Source organism: Periophthalmus magnuspinnatus, chromosome 10 (genome assembly GCF_009829125.3).
Source record: "Periophthalmus magnuspinnatus isolate fPerMag1 chromosome 10, fPerMag1.2.pri, whole genome shotgun sequence".
Taxonomy (NCBI): Eukaryota; Metazoa; Chordata; class Actinopteri; order Gobiiformes; family Gobiidae; genus Periophthalmus; species Periophthalmus magnuspinnatus.
The window spans coordinates 30,326,527-30,350,098 of record NC_047135.1 but is presented as its reverse complement, the minus strand read 5'-3'; the positions used below and the strand labels follow the sequence as shown (position 1 = coordinate 30,350,098).

General features: G+C 39.5%; 2 protein-coding genes across 2 annotated transcripts in view; one reads left to right on the top strand and one right to left on the bottom strand.

Annotated features, from left to right (window-relative positions):
- Window positions 1–23,572, bottom strand: part of arl9 (ADP-ribosylation factor-like 9) — a 151,567-nt gene that overhangs the window by 13,232 nt on the left and 114,763 nt on the right. The window lies entirely within an intron of this gene.
- LOC117377357 (zinc finger protein with KRAB and SCAN domains 2-like) lies at window positions 17,091–22,249 on the top strand. The gene is made up of 8 exons (XM_033973737.2): window positions 17,091–17,582; window positions 18,468–18,854; window positions 19,591–20,040; window positions 20,416–20,472; window positions 20,576–20,665; window positions 20,795–21,241; window positions 21,337–21,456; window positions 22,035–22,249. The coding sequence occupies exons 1-8, from the start codon at window positions 17,225–17,227 to the stop codon at window positions 22,217–22,219; spliced, it is 2,094 nt and encodes a 697-aa protein (XP_033829628.1). The 5' UTR covers window positions 17,091–17,224; the 3' UTR covers window positions 22,220–22,249.

Below are 23,572 nucleotides of genomic sequence, written 5' to 3'. Positions count from 1 at the left end.
GTATTGCTCTGTAAATATATGGTGCAGTAGCAGTGCAGGAGGCTTTGCTCTATAACTGAACCTTGGTGGCATAAGTTTGCATTATATCTATGATGTCATCCATACAGAAATCCTTGACCCATAAGTGGCCAATTGACCCAGTAGAGTAAAAAATGCAGTTGATCATCGATAACATATGAGAAACAGCAAGTAAGTGCTATCATGTACCATGTTTCTAGCATGGTCGGCCATACCATAGCACAGTACAGTCCAGCCAATATCCAAGTTGTAGCTTTCCTTCTCTATTCCCGTTTAAAAAAAGTTTTTTTGCTAAAATGTTCTTCTAGCCAAGGTTGAGTGATGACTTTCATGAACTGTTACTAAAATGAAAATGATTTTTGACAAAACAATATCTGCTTGAAATAAAATGTTATTGTCTACAATATAGGGTTATAAACAGGTACACAATAGCATCAGACAGAGCAGTGAATTATCTCCGTCAGCACAGTCAGCACAGGCCTCCATCTGTAGAGGCTTGTTTATGGCCCACAGTCTCGCTCACGCTCCATATATGCCATATGCAGGCATTTATGTATTGTGCTTTATATCCACCCAGAGCACACTGATGTCTATCTGTCTCTGTCACCACGTCACAACATCGCGCCCATCTTCTGCTTACATTTGCACACTGCCTCCATAAATTACAAGCCGCCTCTCATAACTAACGCAGCACTACTGTCTGTTGTGTGGAGTGCTAATTTAATTTATAACCCAAAAGCTCCTCCACTGCGCACAACTTGAGGAATTCATCATCGGAAAAGTCGAAACATAAACATTAATTGAGAGCTGTACAGAGTCCTCCTCAGAGCGGGAGAGGAGGCAGGTAGGCAGTGGAGAGCGCGTTAGAGGTCTTCACATTTATGAGGCTAAAGACACACGGACACACACTCACATGCGCACGCACACACACACACACACACACACACACACACACACCGATACACGCACACACACACAAAGCATTGGTTATTATAGAAGGAAGATTAAAATGATGTGAGTTTATTGATTAAGTGACCGTGATGGATGTGATCAATAGTACTTCAGTGCAGTTATTAGCAGTGTAATTAGATTTCACACAACAGAGTCAACACTTTTGATAACCCCATGTAATTTATATCTACACGCCCTTTCTCTTGTCTCTCTTGTTTTTAAGCCACCTCTGTAAAACGAGTTGTTCAGGAGGTGCAAATGCAGCAACCTACTTTGTTACCTGTCAGCCGGTTTCAGCTCTCTGTATTTTCTTCTCAACCAATCACCTTTCGGCCAACCATATACTGTAAACATGCTTCTCTAAATGTACTCTTGCTTCTTCCTCCACACATAAATGAACATGCAAATCGTTTGAAATCAAAATAATTTAAGAACACAGTGTCAGAAAAGCTACTGTTTATCTGTAACTCAGTGTAGCAAACTAAATAAACAAGCTCCAAAACCACCTACCATCCAACCATGTGATTAAATTATAAAAAATCTCATGCAACCATAGAGTCATGCTAGTGTATGTGACCTTATTAGTAGCAAAACATTGTCATAATGAATATCCACAAGTTTGTACCAGAGCTGGTCTATTTTAGAAACGTGTCAAGCCAGGTTATTTGAGCGGTGCTGTTTAAATGATTCTATATCTTTTGAAGTAATAGTGTCAGAATGGGCTGCAGAGCTGGTGCACTTGTGTCTGTGTATGCCTGAGTGAACTGTCAGTTTGCTCACAGCACTTCAGATTCCTACCCCTGTCTTTCTCTTTTCCTTTTTTAATAAAATAGTCAAAAGTATTCTCTTTATGTTATGGCAGGGCAGTATTACAAAAAATATATATATAATTTTTTGAGTTTGTCTCAATTCTGTTTTAAACAATTCTGCTCTAAATGTTGTTTTTCTGACAGAGAATTTGGACATCTGGTTAAAAAAAAACAACAAAAAAATGATCATTGCAATTACATATGACATAATCTCAATTATAATCAGCACTTTTCCATACAATCATTTGAAATAGCATGCATATCCACAACAAATTTGATTTTGGGTCCAGAAAGTGGTTTGCTACTGGGCTTATAACTAATTTAGTCTCGCTGTCTACATATCTACCACCAGCATGCATAGACCCTTGAAACTCATATTCTCATGCAGTTAAATTAGAGCTGTCCAAAACATTCAAACAAGCCAGTGTAATGCCATTATTAGCTGAGACTTTTTAATTTTTTTCCCCAAATTTTTATTACAAATGCATATTGTCCTGTTGCATAATCCTGTATCATTTGAAGTGTTACTGTCTGTAGTTGGTCTGACGTTGAAGTTGTGTCCATGCATGCCTGAGAGGGCTGTCAGTATAAAGTCCAAGTACTTCATATTCACGCTCTCTCTCTCTCTCTCTCTCTCTCTCTCTCTCTCCCTCTCCCTCTCTTTTTCTCCTCTGTCTCTCCTTCTCTTTCTTCCTCGCTGCGTCTCTCTCACCTGTTCATTTGTCGCTGCTTGACAGTTCTCATTATTGCCTTGGCACTAGCTCAGCATGTCCTGCCAAAGCAAGACACTGAAATGGAATTTGAGAAAGAGCGCGCGTGTGGGAGATTGTAAATGAAGAAAAGCGAGGGAAGAGGCTGACAGAGGGAAAGAGAGGGAAAGAGGAGAGGAATGGGCAGGTATAGGAGGAAGTAGCAGGGAACAGGGTCGGCGAGGCGTAATTAAAAGTACTTAACTCTGAGAGGAATGACAATGATGCAGCACAAACAACCCCGACAGAGGTATTAACACGGACATGCACCGCTCCCACAGACAACAGTCACAGTGACAGAGGAGAAGGCAGGAGCTCGCCCGCGCACAATACCACACACAACTGAGGCTCGCAGCAGCTTTGTACCAAACTGAGACACCTCTTCAACAAGACACAGGTGGAAGAGCGCTCCATGTATACTGTTCCAATTGAATAACACTCAAAACCTTTATTTATTTTTATCCTGCACTAAATCCACAGATCTTAAAATCATATTTAAAAAGTAAATTTTATTTGAATCAGTTAATTGTATTTATCTTAATTAATTGATGATTTGCTATATGTGTGTATTTATTTATTTATTTATTTATTTTGCAATTACACTGATTTTATTTTAAAACACTAAGGATATTAACTACTGATGTCAAGCTGGAACCAAGTGTTTTGATCTCTGGGGAGGGAGAATACACATGATACACATGAAGGTTAAGGTGCACTTCACTGTCCTCTGCATTTGACCCATCTTTCAAATGCTGCTGGGACAAAAACATGCCACTGAGAAACATCCAAACTCCACACAGAAAGGTCTGGCCAGCCCAGCATTCCAACCTAGAAGCTTCCTGCTGTGAGGCGAGAGTGCTAGCCACTACTGTGCCACTATTATTACTCATACATGCTCAAATAAAACTCAACTCCACATATGTTTTTGATAAGGAAACCAAGTTCATTGAGCATATAGGATCTTAAACATATCTCCTGTCTTCCACTCCTGTAAGTTGTAACTCTTACCCACTGATTGTTCTCTTCAGAGAAAATTTGTCAGGAGAGTTTTGTGGCTGAACTTTGAAAATTTGTATGCAGCAGCCATTTCCGGAGGTTGAAATGTTAATTACAGCCTAAAATATGACCACATATTTAGTGTCCGTCTTAAGAGACTTTAATAGCCCTTCAGTGTTATGTGGACAGGAAATTATTCAATCAAAGTATTTTAGGAACTAACATCACACTGCGTTTGTATTGGACAATGGGCAATTTAGCAATGAAATCAAAGCAATCACAGCTTCACCAAACAAGGCTTTATCGTGTATTCTCTCTGTGTGTATAATTCTGCAGAATAATATGATTCAGTGTTTACTATAGACATTTCTATTAAAAGTTAGACTTTAAAAAAAGTCTCAGGATGTAGGCAGTCACTATAGAGAATGATTTTAAATGCTCTATATCATGAAATCTTACACCTTGGTTGTTTTGTATCCTAAGAATCCAGGCTAAAATCCTTTTACTTTCCCATACATTATTTCAAACTGTTACTTGTTTTACAAAAGTTTTAAAAGAGCAAAAGACAATGGGAGCAGGTATTTGGTAGTCTGAGACCATAAATTGAACCCATGACCCCCACTTTGAGGCTGTCATGAATAAACTTTGATTAAACGTAATACAATTACTGGCATTGTTTTAATGTTGTAAACCGAGGAGAATTAAAAGAAAGAATCAGCTGTATTGGTTTCTTTATAGCCTCAAGTATCTGCCTGCTCAGTAGGTTAGGTTTGTTGGGTCAGTGGGGTATTTTATTTTACATGTCCTTTGACTGTAAATATAAGATAAGATCCTTTTTATGAGCGGTTTGTGCGCAAAAACATATAGTCAGCATTTTATTAGAATTGATCACATGTTCTGGTTACATCCATACTATTCATTATGTCAGCACAATGCAATCTCTTAATAAACAATATATTATTTATGGACAGTAATAAGTATAGGGTTGGGAATAGACTGGGAACAGTTATAGTTTTTAGGGACAGTATTTTAACAATACTTTGTTTATGATACTAGGACTGGATCCAGACCAATTTTTGTACTTCTTCTACTTTTATCATTTTTTAGATTAGAACCCCCCAAAAATACAATAATGCCCCCTACCCTTAAATCCTAGCTCCTCTTGTCAATTTCACGTCTACCATGGACCACTCCAGGACCACTCCAGGACGATACCAGTGTATAGCCACTTCTGTTCCAATAACACAGGAATTTTTTAACGATAATCCTTGTTGGAATTTTTCAGGTCATCCACAGGCAGAGGATTTGTTGGTACCCTCATTCAAACAGGTGGACCCTCACTTCTCTGATGCAGTATTGACAGACTGGTGTATTGAGTGCGTGGTAGTGTTTGCAAAGTAAAAATAAAAGAACCTGCTGTGTGCGATCGCGCTCACATGCAGGCGTAAGGTCCTGTCTCATTGTCTCATAACCGTGTGTACAAGTACTCTCTCCTCTCTCCCTGCACACGCCCAGAGCTGTATTGATTATGATGAGTCCTCCATCCTCTCAGGTTATTAAATTATTGATCAGAAACAAAGACTTTTAATGGAACCCAAATGTCATAGTCTGCGTGTGTGTGTATGTGTGGCAATGTGTTGGCCCTGGCCTCATTCAGACCTGCTCAAGAGATGGATTTTTTCATTACAGTAATGTCCAGTTTCGGAAATTTTGTGTAGCTCCATTTTAGCCCCTTTATGCTGTACTTTGTTATATACTGCATTTAAGAGTCTAATTTTGTCATATCTTAAAAACATTTCTAGAATAATTAAACGTTTAAACGGCCTGTTTTATGCTGTTTTCTGATCTGTTAGGTTGTTGTTTCCTCATCAAAAACATACCTGGAGTCATGTTTTGTTTCATTCACATCGTTTATTTAACACACACCCTGCATATTTGTTCTTCTTTCAAATAGAAAATACTCTGTTCCACCTTGTGATGTCATGTGGTAATACAGGAAGTGCTCCTTCACTTGAATCATTTGGGTAATTTCAGTCCTGGAATTGCCAATCTCTACTGAAATAAAGGTAAAAGCTGTTAACTTGAAAACTACCTCTGCATGACATCACAAGGTGGAACAAAGCATTTTGAGGCTTTGGAGATGTAGACAGACTAATAATAAATAATTTCTTAAACATGTGTGCATGAAACAACAAACTAAACACAACACCAGATGTGTTTTTGAGGAGGTAACAGCATTCTAACATGACTAAAAGCTCACGAGTGCACAAATATTTAAATACACGAAATACATAAAAAGGTCCCTCTTTATGTCCTTAAAAGTGTATGTAAATAAGCTGACATTTACCTTCACATACAGGGCGCTGAAAACATGTCCTGCACATAATGTCTGCATTACATGTGACCTGAAAAACCTGTTGCATCATGGGACATAATGATGTCCAATAACAATTTTCAAAACCCTCCATTACATATGCCACATTTATCTTATTCATTCTCCTATGATGCTTCAGGTGAATTGCTAACATGACAATTATGCAGAAAACTAACAGTAATAGATAAAATATGTAAATTATCGGTGCTTTAACAGGTCCCTGCTTCTGACAGGTTGCCCCAGCTACACTGAAGGATCAGCAGTGGTGGAAGAAGTACTCAGTTTTGTTACTTAGGTAAAAGTACAGATACCAGAGCCAAAAATAGATAAGAGTACGTATTACATAAGTATAAGTATTACATAAAAAATATATTTAAGTAAAAGTTTTACTCTTACTAGAGTTAAGAGTACTTTAACTCTTTAAACAGTACCTGTTTAAAGAGTTAAATATAATCACAGTTTTTTGCACAGATTTTGAGGTCTTATAAGGCTTCAATGTAGTGATTGTTGATACAGATCTGTGCTGAATTTTGTTCACTAGAAACAATTGAATCAGTTTGTTTTCTCAAGCTACAGTTATGTGTATATTTTGTTTGCTCAAATTATGTTGAGCAATATCATTATATGTATATGTATATACACACACACACACACACACACACACACACACACACATACATACATATTGTATATATAATACATATACATATATGCACACACATATATGTATGTATATATGTATATATATTCACATTTCAGATTACTCTTTTTAGCTCTCCTCCATGTTGCAGCATATATATATATATATATATATATATATATATATATATATATATATATATATATATATATATACTTTGCAGTCCCGTTCAAAAATGTAGTGAAGTAGAAAATACAGATACCTGCTCTCAAATATGGTGAAGTATCCTTTTTAAAATGTACTTAACTAAAGTACAGATACTTAAAATGTGTACTTAAGTACAGTACTTTACTATTGCAAATTGAACACTTGGGGGAACAATAACTTTAAGCTGTTCCTTGCCAATGTGTAGTCTTCTGCGAAACACTATTAGTGAATATGTAGCCCCCTTTTCATTCTGTCTGTATGTATTGCATTTTATTTGATCCTTGTTGCAGACTTAATATTTTGATTAGATTTTTTCTGCAGTGATGCAAGTAGTTGCAAAAGAGACCAGGCTCTCTTAAAACATTCTAATTAAAGACAATTTAATCATAATTCTTATTGCGAATAAACTTTTTAATGTGACACATAATTAGATTTAGCCCTTGAGCACCCCTGAGGCATTATAAAAAAAATAAATATTTGCAACTTTGCCTTGTGACCTCCAATGTTATCCACATACAGCCCTTATACACCTATATGTGAACAGCAGACCACAATGCATACCCATTTTTCAAGGTGCCTACACATGTTCTGCAAAGGATTACTGCTTTTTAGAGCCTGCACTTAGAAGGCCAAACACTATTCACCCAAGTCAACTATTAGTCTTGTTGCCAATCCTGCATTTACTCCCCTATACTCCTCATGTACTTGTATGTGCACCCAGGATGCACAGTTAAGCTCCTTCTCTCCCATCCTCATTGTTTACACTGTTTTTACACTGCCATCTCTATCATACTTCTGACGCCACGCCAACACACTTCCACTCTGTTTGGAAATATGACAGGTCTGAACAGCGGGGGAGCTTGATTATTAACCCTTTCATTCTCCCTTTTGTTTGTACTCTTTGCCTTGAATTTCGCTTGTATTTTTCACTCTCCGCACTCACTCCCCCACCAAGCCGCCTGTCCCTCTGTCTGTCTTATCTCGTGCTGGGCTCCTCTCCTTGTCTTGTCCCGTCGCCCCGCTGTGTTCCCTATTGGCCTCTCACTATCACATCAAAACAAGCACCGGACATGTCAATGCCAGTCCGCAGGTTGGGAGGAAGTAAATCAAATTCCATTCCGAATCAGGGAACGCACCAACAAAAAGACAACTTTGATCTCGAGGAGGCAGAAAAGTGTCTGGGGCTGGTGTAGGATTTCCCCCGAGTTTCAAAACGTCGAAAGAGGTTGATCACTTATTCACGGTAGACTTTCGTAATATTTACCATAGCTCTCACCGCAGGCCTTGGAGCTCGGTTAGTTCAGGTGTGGTGCAAGATGAGGGCCGCTGGCTATTCTTGCATCAGGCAAATGGCAGCATGGCTACACTCTGCTTAATTTGCCGACCGAGTGGAGCGGCTTTCCTCTCAGGGGCCAGAATCCAACTCAAATGCGCAATGGCAAAAGCTCAAACACTGCATTTTACGGCATTAGGAGTCTCCGTACATGGGATCCCTTCATTTAAATGTTAGTTTTATATTCTGCTGGTCCTCAGTGTTAGCCTGGAGTTATATTTTCAAATGTGATGAAAAGAATTGAAGGTGGGCACTTACTGTAAGGATTCAATTGAGCATTTTAGAACTAAACTCTTATGCATCAACTTTTTTTTAGGTGGAATATAGTTGTCAGTCAAAATAATGGCTACAACCCAACACATGGACTGACAAAATGTTAGGCTGCATTTGTGTCAGAGCTTCACTGATAAGGTTGTGTACCAAAAGTGATACAAGTAACAATGATATCTTTTGAAATTACAAATCACTCAACAACAATAATCAGAAATCCATTATTCAACTAACAGATACTGAAATGAGTGAGAAGCATTTTGAACAAATTGTTGTACTGACCCAGCAAGGAGAGAGAGAGAGAGAGAAAGAGAGAGAGAGAGAGAGAGAGCAATATGAAAGAGAATGTGAGGCTGAGGTGGTTGGTGGTTCTACTCCTGCGGTGTAGATGAGGCAGAGGAGATTAATAAGGTGTGAGAGTGAGGATATGAATGGCTTGAAAAAGTGTCATAATAGATGTACTCCCAAATTATATCAACTATACCTTAAACAACAAAGGCTTAATTCATAATAAATCAATTGTTTAACTTTTTTTTTTCTTTTTTGGTAACGACTTAAGGGGTTAGGGCTAGGAGTTTGAATTAGGGTATTAATTAAGCAGTTACTAAGCCTAAATCAAACTATTCATTCATTATGGATAAAGTATTTGTTCATTCAATGTAGTTACTGATGCATGAATGATGAATGAATTGCAATATTTTAACTAATAGATTTCAAGTTCAGTAGTGAAACTTTACAAACTAGGACATTTCAAGCAACAAAATCTGAAACATAGAGTTGACTAGTAGAGTACACCTGTCCAAGACCTGTCTAAAACACACAATTCGCAACTGCTTTTAACACAGTAAAAGTCTTTGACCTGAACACATGGAATACCATATAACAGTAACCCTGGCTGTTTGCCAGACACACAGTACTCTAAAGCTTACTGCTGCCGAGTTTTTTACTGTGAAACACAAAGCACTGTCACCATCTATTGTTGGCTCTATCTCTATGGACTTGCTTGTCTTTTCTGCCTATCATCCTTTAGCCAACGCTTTCCTGTGCTGCGCTTTTTCATCTCTCCTTCTTCTTCTTTAGATACCATGACGTCACAACTCCCCTCACCTCCTAGTGCAGTGGGTTCAAACTGGAAATGATGCAAGCCAAAGCAAGTAAATAAACCGTTTATATACGTTATCTGCCCCGGATTTCACATATGCCTTTGTACTTTAACCATAGGATATAAACCACATGCATTCCACAGAGTGCCTAGTAAAATGATATACAGTGCAGTGGATGGGGTGGAGAAAGATGGGCTCTTAGGTGAATTGTTTTGTGGGCATAAACGAAGAGAAATCGCAAGGTGTTGTCATGCCGAGAAGAGAGCCATCACTCCAGAGACCCTAATAAAATCACCTACATCTTCATATTTCATTCAGCCACACAATCTGATTAAAACATCTCCCAAATATGGGCACACATGCACAAGTGGGGCACGTTCGCACATCAAACACAAAGACATATGGAGGGAAACCTGGAAGACTGGAGAGGAGGGAGGAACAGGGAGAGCAGGAAACACACATGCACAGATCTTGTCAACTCAGTGTCACGGCAGCAGTGGAGAGGCGGCCATGTTGGATTTATGGAAACAGGTGTCACATGTACAGTAAATTGTGTGACATTATTTGCAGCTATATTGGCAAACTAAGGTGGTTCATTCATTATACAAGAATATTCAGGTGAATTAATGCATATATTGGTCCCAAGCCCTGATAAATAAACTCTACTTCCCTGTAGATCTGACTAGTAACTTGCCAAATCCTCCAACAGAAAAGTGACATAGTGCAGCTTTAACCATGTTTGATTTGTCACCATCTAAAGTAAAAGTAGCAGCCAATAATAATGTTCAAGTCCATTTTTAATCTGAAATACAATAAGGAAAAATTTAAAAAAAAGTTATACAAAGAGGATAACACTCTAGTGCCATTTAGACCCTTTTGTATGTTTTTTCTCACATCGACCTGGAAATTGCATAACCCTCAAGTTCAAGCTCTAAACCCGGGGGACTTTCTTCTCTCCGTATTTCTGTGCCTTTGAAAAATGTGTTGGCTGCATCAAATTCAGCAGTGGGGACAGTTAAATAAACATTCATCACAAACATTATTGTATGTGAATGAAGAATTAAAGCATAAGCCCCACCCTACAACTTATATAAAAGGTCGACCAATCACAGAATAGTCCCTCATGGTGACGTGTTCACCCTTCAGTGACTCACAGTGTTCCTATAAGGTTGGATTATTGGTATTGATTAAGTCATGCAAACTCTTCATTCAAAGTGGGCATTTAGAAATCAATTGGTTTTATTGCTATGTGTTCCTTCCCTCTCTAATATTTACTCATCTACAACACCTAAACTAACCATGGTTATTAAAGAATCCCACTGGGTCCACCTTTAAGCATGACTCTGTACCTCCAAGGCCTGGTCAGTAATCCATCCTCTCCGCTGATGTTAAGTACACGCGCCTTGATGAAAAATGGCAGAAATCACAAAGTAAAATGCGCTGTTGTCCTCGGCCAAGGATAATGTCTCTGTGGGAAATCAATAGGTCAGAGAAATAATAACAGCCATTCTTTAGCGCTCATATTTAACCGCTCAGCAATTGTGGTGGCACCTATATTCTCAATTTGTCATGCGGGACGCTGAATCAAAAATGGATTGACGTAAGCTCAGGTGGAAGTGTCAGCAATGAAATCTAAATCAGAGACAATCGAACTGAACAGCGTGTGGTTGTCCTGTCTCGGTGATAACAGTTGGAGTAATATAATGGGGTATACTTGCTGTATACTAAGACCAGAACTGAATTTTGTTCAGTAAAGTGTAGTTCAGGAAAAAAAACAAAAAACATTCAAGTACACATAAACATTTATTTCTCAGTTTTATTTTGATTTTGGAGGTAACAGGCAACTAATAGTAATAGTAGAGACATTGCTACCACACATAGTACATTTCTAGTGTACTTTTACAACAGTGTATTTCTGTTTGTCCTTTTTTATTTTAGCCATGTTGTTGCTCAAGCAAAGTATCATTGGTTGAAGTATCTGCTCAAGGTTTAATGACAGCTCTGGTCTTAGCATACTGGTGTTGTGTCATTGGCCCTTTTTTATGAATACATTTTATGAGAATCATATTTTATATTCTAGATGTAGGTTTCTGTCACAACCAGCTGTTTGAAGGCTCTATAAAGCGATGTGGACAGTCGGGACAGGCCCATATTGTAATTAATACCTGCATAAACACAGAGTTTTCCCAGTGATATAGTTAATTTGTGAGCATTGGCCCGGGCCCCAAAGTCATTACCTGTTTTCAACTTTAATTCATCCACTTTGGAGCTGCATTGCAGATTGCACAACACCATTAAAACAACAATAAAACTCATCAGAGGCAGGAGAGGGGAGGACAGATGAGAGCGAGCCAAAGGGTGGGAAATGGGAGATGTGGTGACGCCGACTGGATTTAAGATTCTCAAGACAACATCAAATCCAATGAGAAAGCTGTGAACTCTGGAGTGTTTAAGCATATAATTGAGATGCTTTTTATAGCAAGGAATTTTAAATATTTATATATTTTGTCAATATTTTTTGATCAATTCCAGTTGTGTGGCGTTCCGCGTGTGACATAAAAGTTTATTTCAATGTTGCCTGACTCATAAACTTTCTTAGAGAAGTGTGGATAGATTGGAATACCTTTTTTTATTTGGAGCTTTATGAATTATTTCAGAACACAGCATTGTATTTTACCAGTTGTCTATATTAAACAACAGGATCGTATTACTATATTTGTTTCTCAATCATTCTGTTAAGATGAACATTTGGATAAAAGCAGATTGGTGTATTTAATGTCAGTGTTGCACAGAGCTTTGCTGGTTGCTGGCTAATTTAAGGTAAAGCACTGTATTGTACACAGTATAAGTCATGTAACACCTCACCAGGTTTTTCCCCTTCCTCTCTTCCAACTTGTTCAGCCGTGATCAATTAAATAATGATCAGTCGGGTTTGTTCGTTTCTCTTCACCAGTTATTGACCAATTTTAATGTTTGTATTCAGTTGCCTTGTTATTGGATCAAAGAAAAAAGGTACTAAAGTTTAAATCTTTAAACATTTTTTGGCACTGAAGCCTTTTCACTTACCATCACAATGAAAACACCTTCTCATTTATGAAAGCACAATTCTGAACAATGCATATCTCATCCATTGGCTGTCATTTATTGTGTAAAAGCATTCTTCCGAGCAGCTAAAGTTTTGAAATTACAACTTTGTAAATCCATAAATCTTTACTGTCCTCCGTCCCTTCTCCTCTCATACTCATATACAATAGTTGTATATTGTACGGAACACTTGCTTGCAGGGCTTTGGACTGTTAGTCTTGTTTATTTATTATTATCGATATCCTATTATAAACTGTAATGCATTTTGTGGTTATCAGTCAATTCCATTCCAATGCTTTTTGCAGAGTGGGGCCGAATCGTGCCGGGGCGGGGGCTGACGTGCGTGTACAAGTCCATTAAGACAACAGTTAAAGCAGTGGTGACTACAGAGCAGAAAGCCTCCACCAAGAGTTATTAGTCAGCAGCTCAGCACTCAGCGCTGCGACAAGCCAGGGTCTCTCTGTCTGCCTGTCCACGCTCCACCAGGCAGCTCAAGAACAGCTAGAGTCAGGACCAAAGTTCAACCACTAGTTTCAACCAACAAGTAGAGACACAGGATACCGCCACAGTACCCCAGATGAGCTAGAAAACTGCTGTGGTGCATCTGGGCCTTTGGTATTGCTTCTTTAGTAATCAAGTCTTATTACGAATTTGATGAAAATATAATTTATTATTTCTCATACTGTTTGCGCAGATTTCATACAAGTTCGTATTGTTTTGCATTTACTTTATGTTTTATAGTGTGGATGCCTTGTGCAGAAATCCATAGGGAGAGATGCATTTTGAAATTCAGACTATTTTAGTGTCAATACGGACTATTTTGTTTGTGAAAAGAAGAAAAGCTTTCTGCAGTTGTGGAGAGGGAAGATGTCTGTGCTTTTCTCTCAACTGGATGTAACAAAAGTTAGATTTTTTGTTTGTTCTGCTGAAGCTTCGACCAACCAGATTCAAAAAATCTCATGATGTTCTGAGTTTTCCGATCGCTTTCAGCAAGAGCCATCCCAGAGTGATAATGTGTAGAACTCAATTCAGAGTGACACACAGATCAATCTGGTGTGACCCAGGATACTGTTTTAGAGCAAACAACAAGAGAAAGTCTGTTTTTCTTAAACACTTAATCTTATCACCTCAGATCAGCCAACAACAACCTCCTCATTCCCCTCATCAGGACAAAGCACCGGACCTTGGGGGACCTAGCCTTCGCTGCATCAGACTTATTGCAGCTCTTCAAGTCACTACTAAAAACTCACCTGTTCAATCTGGCATTCCACCATTGGTTTCCATTGTCGTCTTCTACTGTTTTCTTATTGTTTGTAAAGGGCCTTTATGTGTACAAAAAAGAGCTATATAAGTCTGATGTGTGACATACTGAGACTCTGGTATGTTATTATGTTAAATGATTTGATGATTGCACATAGAACATGTGAACACCATTGGGACTAAATTGGGAATATGCCATATATTTCCTGAGGAGGCTTGCATTTTTGATCTTGTACTTCCTATGGCATTTCTGTCCTCACTATGGCTTAAATGTGTATTCATCCATTTTCTTCCGCTTATCCGGGGCCAGGTTGCGGGTGCGGCAGTCTAAGCAGTGACTCCCAGACTTCCCTCACCCGAGACATGTCCTCCAGCAGACCACAAGGCGTTCCCAGGCCAGCTGAGAGACATAGTCTCTCCAGTGTGTCCTCAGTCTTCCCCGGGGCCTCCTCCTGGTGGGACATGCCCAGAACACCTCCCTAGGGAGGCGTCCAGGAGGCATCCTGAACAGATTCCCGAGCCACCTCAACTGGCTCCTCTCAATGTGTAGGAGCAGCGACTCTACCCTGAGCTTTTATCATGTGACCGAGCTCCTCACCCTGTCTCTAAGGGTGCACCCAGCCACCCTATGGAGGAAACCCATTTCAGCCGTTTGTATCCGCAATCCGCGTGCTTTATGTATTTATATACCATTAATGCACCAGACTTACCTCTAATGGCAGGTTAAAACTCTTGGTCCTAGCCACGCTCTTCTGCATATCACTTCATCTGTCGTGCTGGAGCGCTGGACCATCAGTGCTTAATGATGAAAGACAGAGCTCACTGCTGCGCACTCCGGCTCCATCAGCCCTGTACTGTAATGAGAGCAGGCAGGCAGCTTCTCTTTGTCTAATGTCGGTCTTAAGGGCTCAGATGAAGATTCAATTACTGCGGCCTGTTGTTGTTCACAGCCCACAGCTACACACACAACCCACCATCTATACACACTGTCACAAGATTAGCTGCGCACACTTCATATAATGCTCATAGTTCATTGACTCAGTGAAATTTGAATGGCCCCGACACACGGATAAACAAGTATGCACACACACACTCTCCACAGCAAAGTCATTTGAGAACCCTGAAGGAGCAATATCCAAATCTGCCAAAGAGAAAAGAATGATAATTCTATTGAGAGTCAATCTCGGGGCGTTTTGTGATTATGGTTATTTATTTGGAGCAGCGCGGTACAGTCAGCGTCAGAATGAACGCAAATATCGATCTCTTTTAGGATATGAAAACACCTGCAGGCTCCAAATCATTCCTGGCGATGTCTCTGCGCAGCACTCACTCACTGAGGCCCACTTCCCTCGCCTCCGCCTCCCTAACTCCTAACGCTAACTCTTAACGCTTCAGCTCGTACGCGTCCTCAACTCCTTCAGGTCATCTCACCAAAGAACATTTTACATAGTGTGTTTGGACATTTGTTCTTAGCTGATACCTGGGCAATCTAACTTTTTTGGTCTTTTCTTTTTATTGCAACAGAGTCAAGTCAAGCTGTAGGAGCAAGGCTGATGGTAAAAACTTCAAGCCAGTATTCAACGACTCAATGTTGAAATCCCCAAGTGATGTCTTTGTGCCCATGTTAATCTTAGATCTCATCTGTCACTTGTATTTGTCAATGCTTTCAAAATAACAGTATGAAACAGTCTGAAATGTGTAATGTTAACACACACTGTAGACTCTTTATTTTACCCAATATTTACTTATTTAAATAAGTTTGCAGTCATCTAAAGAAAGAAGAAATTATGTAGACAGTCAGTCCCTATGTTATCATGTCTTGCTAATAGAAAAAGTTTGAGAAAACAGCATGGATAAAGAAATAAGGACTCTTTACTTGTCTTTATGGAACTGCTGAAGAAATGTGTGAACGAAAAATTAGGCCTTAAAAACAGAAGTAAAGACAGACAAAAACAAGAAAAGGGAGAAACTTTGAAACAAAATCTGGGTCAAACAGATGAATGTGAAGTGAGTAGGAGATAAAGAGTAGGAGGACAAAATTATTAGGCACAATATAAAGAGGATATAAAAAGATGAAAGTTGTGTTTTACCATAGATTGTCTGGAGAGGGGGATGGGGGGTGGGGGAGTAAATAATGAGATGAGGAGGAAGTGGATCCCGAGCTAAATCAGCTGGCATATACTGTAAATCGCTCCCAAACTTAAATAATTCATAATGTCTCTTCTGTGCTGATGAGGGCTCTTATTTTATCACTCGCTCCACGGCGCTACGTCTGCTTGACTCCTCGTCTGAATAATGCTTTATACTCCCTGTGCACACATGAGCTTCTGCCTATAGTTCAGTGCACCGGCAATTGTTTTGAAAAAGGTTTTGGCAAATGTGCACTCCTGATCCAAGATGTTAATGTAACAAGTGGTTATAGCAGCTGTTGGCTTATGTATTGCTCAGTTTTGGGGTTTTTTCTGTCTATTTTGTCTGAACACCTGTTGTTCATTTTAGCCCCAAAATAGTGAGGCTCATTGAGTGTCTTCAAATCATTGCATGTAACCTACTTAGGTTAATTAGACAGCAACGTTGTCCAGGAAACAGCTACTCCCATGTCTTTTGATTACACACTAAATACAAAGAAGAGAAACAAGTTTTGGTGTGGAAATGATGCATTACACACACTTGGCTTGCAAATGGTGCTGTGCAGAGAGCTATTTGCTTCTGTTTACATGCATTTGCAACTTGGGGGAGAACTTTGCCTCTGTGGCCATCGTTGTTGATTCTGCATGTAAATAATTACACGTTATATACATGGATATTTGACTAAATGCAAACGTTCATATCCTCACATCAAAGGCTCATGTGGGCCAGACACTATTTGGCCAGTCAGTTTTGAGATTGGTGGTGAGAACTGAGAACCGTTTTATGTCCCTGGTTTGGAGCAGCTGCCTGATGACTGTGTGAACTCTGAAGTCTGTGACAGTGGACAATGGGAGTGACTAAAATCACAAAATACCCAAGTAGACCTATCTATTTAAACTCATTCTGGCAATTATCTAAACTTGAATAGGCCTGATACTATTTATAGGCTATATTTTATTACTTACTTTTGAGTATTGGTTTTGGTTACTCTATCCACCTCTGTATGATTGTGCAGATAAACTCTCTAATACTGACTGTGTTTGAATTGGCATTTTCTTTTTATCTGGTGATAGTAACTGAGGAAGCCACAGTTCTTGTACCAGCCCTTATGCTTCTCCCTCCCTCTCTCAGAGCACATACACACACAGGCTGCTCTCTCAGAACGGGTGGAGGAGGGGCGGAAAGGGAACTAGAACTGGCTGAGAGCAGAGAAAACCGGTTCCAGCCAGACACAGACACAGCAAAGAACTCAGAGCTTACAACAACAGCTAGCCACCAATGCTACCACAAGAGCTGCGATATGGGCAGGGGTAAGCAGTACTGGTCAGTCGCCGAAACAATATGTCTGCTGGAAATCTGGTCCTCTTCAGAGAATAAGCAGCGGCACAAAGGAGCTACCAGAACTAAGGAGCAGTATGAGCAGATCCAAAGAGAGCTGGCTGCTCAGGGACATGAGCGTGCGCTCCAGCAGATTGTCAATAAAATCAAGAAGTTGAAGATGGAGTTTAAGGAACAGACATTTCACTCCAAGCAAGGCAGGGACTACTGGGTCCAGAAGAACCCATACTATGAGGTTCTGGAGTGTGCATTTGGCAGCAGAGAAGAGCAGTCAATGCAGCTGGAGGACTACTTTGTGCATCAGTCTCCTACAGATAATGGCAAGTTTGTGTGATTGTGGATAGGTGTTTAAATGCCGTGCATATGGTGTGGAGCGGGAGAGAGAGACTAGAGTTCCTGTGTGTGCATGGAGCAGAAAGGAGGGAGGGGGTTCTTCCACTCTGCCCGCTAAGGCAGAGGGAGGGAGGGCGGAAGGTTCTGTGAACACAAAGCAGCAGCCGTCTAACATGAGTGTAGCAGTTCATTGTGTTGATATTTTCATTTGTGTGAATTATTACACTTGTACAGAGTGTGAGTGACAGACCATTCATTATATTTCAAAGAAGTCGTTATTGCAATTAGAAGTGAATTCTAGCTCCAGTTTTACTTCTTTATTGAATTTACATATTACATGTTTTACTTTGCTTTGCATGTTGACTTATTTTAGTATTAACAAAAGTGATACATATTTTGAAAGTAAATACACCATACTGTTATTTGATATAATAATAATAATAATAAATTAAACATTTGATAGATGATAAATCACTGATTTTCAACCCGTGTGACAGGGAACTTTAGTGTGCCTTGCAGTATTGCCAGGTTTGCCTTAAAAAAAAAAAATCCAATTTAATTTGAGTTACTTTTCACATGCTTTTAATCATTTACCATTTTGAATCATTTGAGAAAGTAAAACCTTCATTGCTATTTTTTAGTATACTTTAGTGGGTGGTGTGCCATGGAATTTGTGCCATGACTCAAAAAGGTGGAAAAAACACAGCTTTAGATGACCTAAACACGCCTCATAATAATATAGAAAAATATTTCCCTCACAACCACAATGGGTCCATGTGTTTTTATTTTTACAGACAATTGGTAAATGCACAAACCTTTCCTCTGGCAGTTTATGGAATTATCATTTTAACTGTAATTTTTCTCCCCTTTAGATGTGGACACATGGAGGGACTCATGTTCTATGCAGGAGACAGACTGTTTATTGAAGATCTGCACTGATGCTGAGCTACACCAAAGACTGGGCTCACCCTGCACCCCTAAAGACATCATTGAAGACATCCAGAAGGAGATGAGAGTGCAAGGATATGACCTGACATCTGAACAGATTGTCGACAAATTAAAAACTTTAAAGAGAGAGTACAGGGTTCAAAAAAACAACCTCGATCAAGAAACAGAGATCAGTCAGGGGACCATAATAGGCTTAGATGTAGTGGACTTTATCGTGGGAGACAAAGAAGACTGTATACCGCAGAACACAGAGACAATTAAGACAGAGCCCCCAGATGATGATGAATTGTTGAACACATCCACAAATACTGGTGAGATTTGGTCCTCATGTTGCTTTTAATTTCATTTCTGGTCTGTATAGGATCTGATTGAAGTTGTATATGGATTGTATGCAACTGTGCAAAAAAACAACAAGCTTAATGAGACATTTTTCTCTTGGTCACCATGGAGTCATACTTAACTTTTCCTACTCACAGCATGAGTGACTGAGGTTCGAGTTTGCATGGTAAATGTGATTATTTGATAGCCATTCAAAATGAGTGCTATAGAATCACCTTTCAAGGTCTTTATTTAAGTAAACTCTGACAAAGTCTTTAATAACTGAATTATAACTCTTTTTTATAGCTCTGCCACTCCCTATCAGTGAACCAGTCATATCAGGAGCACAAGACTTAGATATAGTGAAGATGGAGCCTATAGAGAATAATACTCTGTTACATCTGCCTATTGATCCTGGTAAATTCACATTTTACAATATAAACTGATCTAATGTAGAGGATTTTGCTTGACATGTACAGAACAATCTTATGCTAACACTATAATAATGTGTAATTGTGGCTCACACCGCTCTATATCACCACTCAGACCAGGTAACACTGTTGATTATAGGGTCTGCTTCTTCTTAAAATCCTTAGAGACAATGAGGCATGGTTAAAAAATAGGTTGCTTTTATTTTATTAGTCTACACGAACCCTATATCATGACTAGAAAATGTTCAATACAAAGCTTTAATATACACTTTGTTTTTTGCTTCTGCTGTTTTTCCAGTACAAAAAATTAACAATGACAAGTGGATTGATGCAGAGGTCCAAGCTCTCCTCAGCGTGTATGCTGCAACCAAGATGCAGCAGGATTTTGAGGGTCAAAAGAAGAACAGCAAAATCTTTGAAAAGATTTCAAAGGAACTGGAAAACTTTGGCATTCACCACACACCAAAACAGTGCAGGGAGAAGGTCAAGAAACTGAAGCAGGACTACAAGAAGATCAAAGATTATAACAACTTGAGTGGTGCGGAGATCAAAACCGGCAAGTGGTACGACATCCTGGACAGCATCCTGGGTCACCATCCTTTATACTCAGCGACCCCTGTGCCCATGTCTGAAAACTCTGTAGAGGAGCTGATGGAGTCTACCTCCACTGAAAGAGAAGGCCTCAAGTCCTTCTGCTCAGACAACAATGTAATGACAAGAGGAAATTCAGAGGCACCATACATTTTAGGTGAAATTCAGCACTTCAGCATTAAGGTTATACGAATGTTTTGTGTGATCATGTAAAAAAAAAAAATCTGATGAACATATGGGAAAGGATGCCCACATTTGATCATGTGACAGTGCGACCTAGAGCACAATCAGCCCATTCACTGGACCGGTGGGTCATGATAGCAGGTTTCGGTGCCCATCCCCACAGGCATTTCACACAAGGCACTATGTACTGGGCTTTATTTCATCCACTGTATGAAATACAAATGATCTCTAACCCAAAGGGAAAAAAACAGCACAAGAACATGCTTCATGATATCACATTGAATGCTACTTACTGGGAAAAACAAAATAACTAAAAACTGGCTTCAACCTGTTTGTTCATGTTTTCCAGGGAGTGAGTCCTGTGATCCTGACAGTAAATCTGTTTTACAGCTGTCCATTGATGCTGGTAAGTCTTTGGGTACTTTTCCTTACAAATTGTTAAACAATTGTGTGATGTATATAGTCTATGATATTACATAGTAAAATAATAACCTTTTTTGTCTTCATAGCTCTATGTAGCTCTGATTTGAAAATCGTCCATGTACTGTCAGGCACATCGGAGAGCAGCCCATATTCCTCTTTACCACTGCCCAGGCCACGTAAGGCTTCACTGTGCTTTTCTTAGTATGCATTCAAGGGAAAGTTGAATGGAACCCATGGTTTTATTGTTATTATGCAAATGAAAGATACATTTCAAATTATATTCTAGCTGTTGCTGTTTTTGTTAGTGCTTAAAAACAACGACAAGTGGATTGATGCGGAGGTCCAAGCTCTCCTCAGCGTGTACGCCACAACCAAGATGAACGGAGACTATGAAGGTCAAAGGAAGAACAGCAAAATCTTTGAAAAGATTTCAAAGGAACTGGAAAACTTTGGCGTTCACCACACACCAAAACAGTGCAGGGAGAAGGTCAAGAAACTGAAACAGGACTACAAGAAGATCAAAGATTATAACAACCTGAGTGGTGCTGAGATCAAAACTGGCAAGTGGTATGACATCCTGGACAGCATCCTGGGTCACCATCCTTTATACTCAGCGACCCCTATGCCCATGTCTGAGAACTCTGTAGAGGAGCTGATGGAGTCTACCTCCACTGAAAACAACTTGCAGTCAAGAGAGGGCCCCAAGCCCATCTGCTCAGACAACAATGCAGAGTCTATAGACAGCTCTGAGGGTAAGCCACAACCTGTCATTTTGTGTCAAATGTAGTGAACTGATATGAAAAAAGCTCTGGATGGTGACATGTAGATCTTGGTCATGTTTTGTCAGAGAGTGCACCAGAGCCTGAGCAGAGTCTGGGCCAGTTTCCATGCACAGAGCAGTATCAAGCGGGCAATAGTAACCCCTGTCATCCCACTGTCAGAAGTATGCCATTCCGCTTCCGATCAGGTGAACTACACATTACTCCTGTTCTCATCACTCATCGTATTGATTGATTGATCGGCATTTGACAGGGAGACTGCGTTATCTATAAATACCACAGAATCTGCATAATAACAATGATAACAATAGTCACTATCAGACTCCCATTTCAACATCATACCATACTGCATTTGTTGTTTTCAGTTGTAGAACAGAAAACTTCTGTATAGCATAGTATATTTGTAATATTTAGTACAAGTGTTTAGTAGTGACAGTTACATTATTTTCTGAACACAAGAGCTACTGTAGGCAGTAACCCACACCGAAACAAGAGCAAAACAACAGCAGTCTCAATGCACTAGAGTCAGTCTCCAAAACAGACCAGTAACAAACAAACAGACCCTTTACATCAACTTGTTGGCATAGCAACCATGTGTCACATACAAAAACAGTTGCATTAACAACAACTCATAAACAGGTACAAGAACAACAAAAGATGTCAAGTCTGAACTAAACACAAAATATCAGATCAATACAGCATGTAAGTTCAAGTTCCAGTTAAAATCCACTCCCTAGGTACTAATAACTATCCTTGTTGTCGCCAGGGAAGCGCAAAAGGAAGGAGAGCACAGATCTGGTGGAGTGTTTGGAGAGGATGCAAGAGAGGTACCTCCAGCACAGCAGAGAAATGCACGAGGCTTTACTCAGCAAGATGGACACCCACATGACTGCTGTGATCGGACTGTTGGGGCGGATGGCATCAGCGGTGGAAGCCCAGGTTGCAAAATAATCTCCACCACACTGATTTATATTAGGATCTTCCAGCTCTAATTTCTATAATTTATCCATACCTTTGTTAAATAAAGGTGAGTTTTTTATTCTGTTTTCCTTTCTTTATTTGAGAGGAGTGTGTGAAATGTTTGTTCTTAGTTCAGTAATAATGTAAAATCTTCTGCCATCACCAACACAGAGAAGTATAAAAACAAGCTTTCTGCCAGTAGGTCCACATGGTGTCAAGATAGACTGTGAAATATAAATATGGTCAATATAGTCAGAGAATATGTTAAGAATAAAAAAAAAACTTTTAAGTAGAGTTATATGGCTATTCATAACTGCTCTCCTCTTCCCTGTCAATACCGAGGACTGAATGCTCTGAGTCACATAGAACTCTATAGGTAATTCTTTATTATATTTTGCCATGGTTAGTCCACTACTTTATCCCAACACCATATTTCTGACACATCTTTGCAATGAAGTATTTACTCGTCACTTCACAAACAAAGGTGCTAAAGGTGTGTGCATGTCATCTGCTGTAAGCCCCCTGCCATTATGACGCCTTTACACTGCCTCTTGATTTAAGGCACCACAATGAGGCAGCAGATGCTCTCCTCTGGGGAAAAAACATCACAAAGAGTGGCATCAAAGGACTGAGAGAAGTTTGGACTGAATAATACATCTGGCATCTGACTTTAACAATCCGCACTATGGCAAGCTATCCCACCCATGCAGCCAGATGTGTAGTTTAGTAAAAGTATGCAAACTAAATACAAATTACTTGAGTTTTATTTTGTGTAAATATTGCCTTTTACATGCATGCAAAGGTGCACCTGCTTGTGTCCTTGGAGAGGTTATTGCATTGCCTGGAATATTCCACAGTATGGCACTAAACGTGTCTATCTCCATGGAAATATGCAGGTAACAGCCAAGTTACATGTCAGATCTGTAGAGAGACTACCCTGCTCACAGTAAGAATGCATATTTTTCAAGATATTTTTGAGCATTAAAAACACAAGTGAGATATTAAATGTGAGACAGATATAATTCCTGCCATACTGTGGAACAATCCAGACAAAGCAGTAACATCTCTATGGAGACAAACGCAGGTGGCTACTTAGTGCACCTTTAAAGTGTGTTTCCATCAGGAAAGAAATCCAAATTTTACAGGGTTCCTTTTGGGCAAGAGTGGGCCTTTTTTTCCTCCACGGGCCATTTTAAAATACAGGCATGTAGTGGAGGGCCAGACCAATGGTGTAACAAATACTTTCTGTAAATCAAAGGCTACTCTAATCTATTACTATACTGTAATAATGATAAGCAAAAAGTTACAGGGGACTGTATTTTGCGGCCCAGAGGTCCAGTGTTT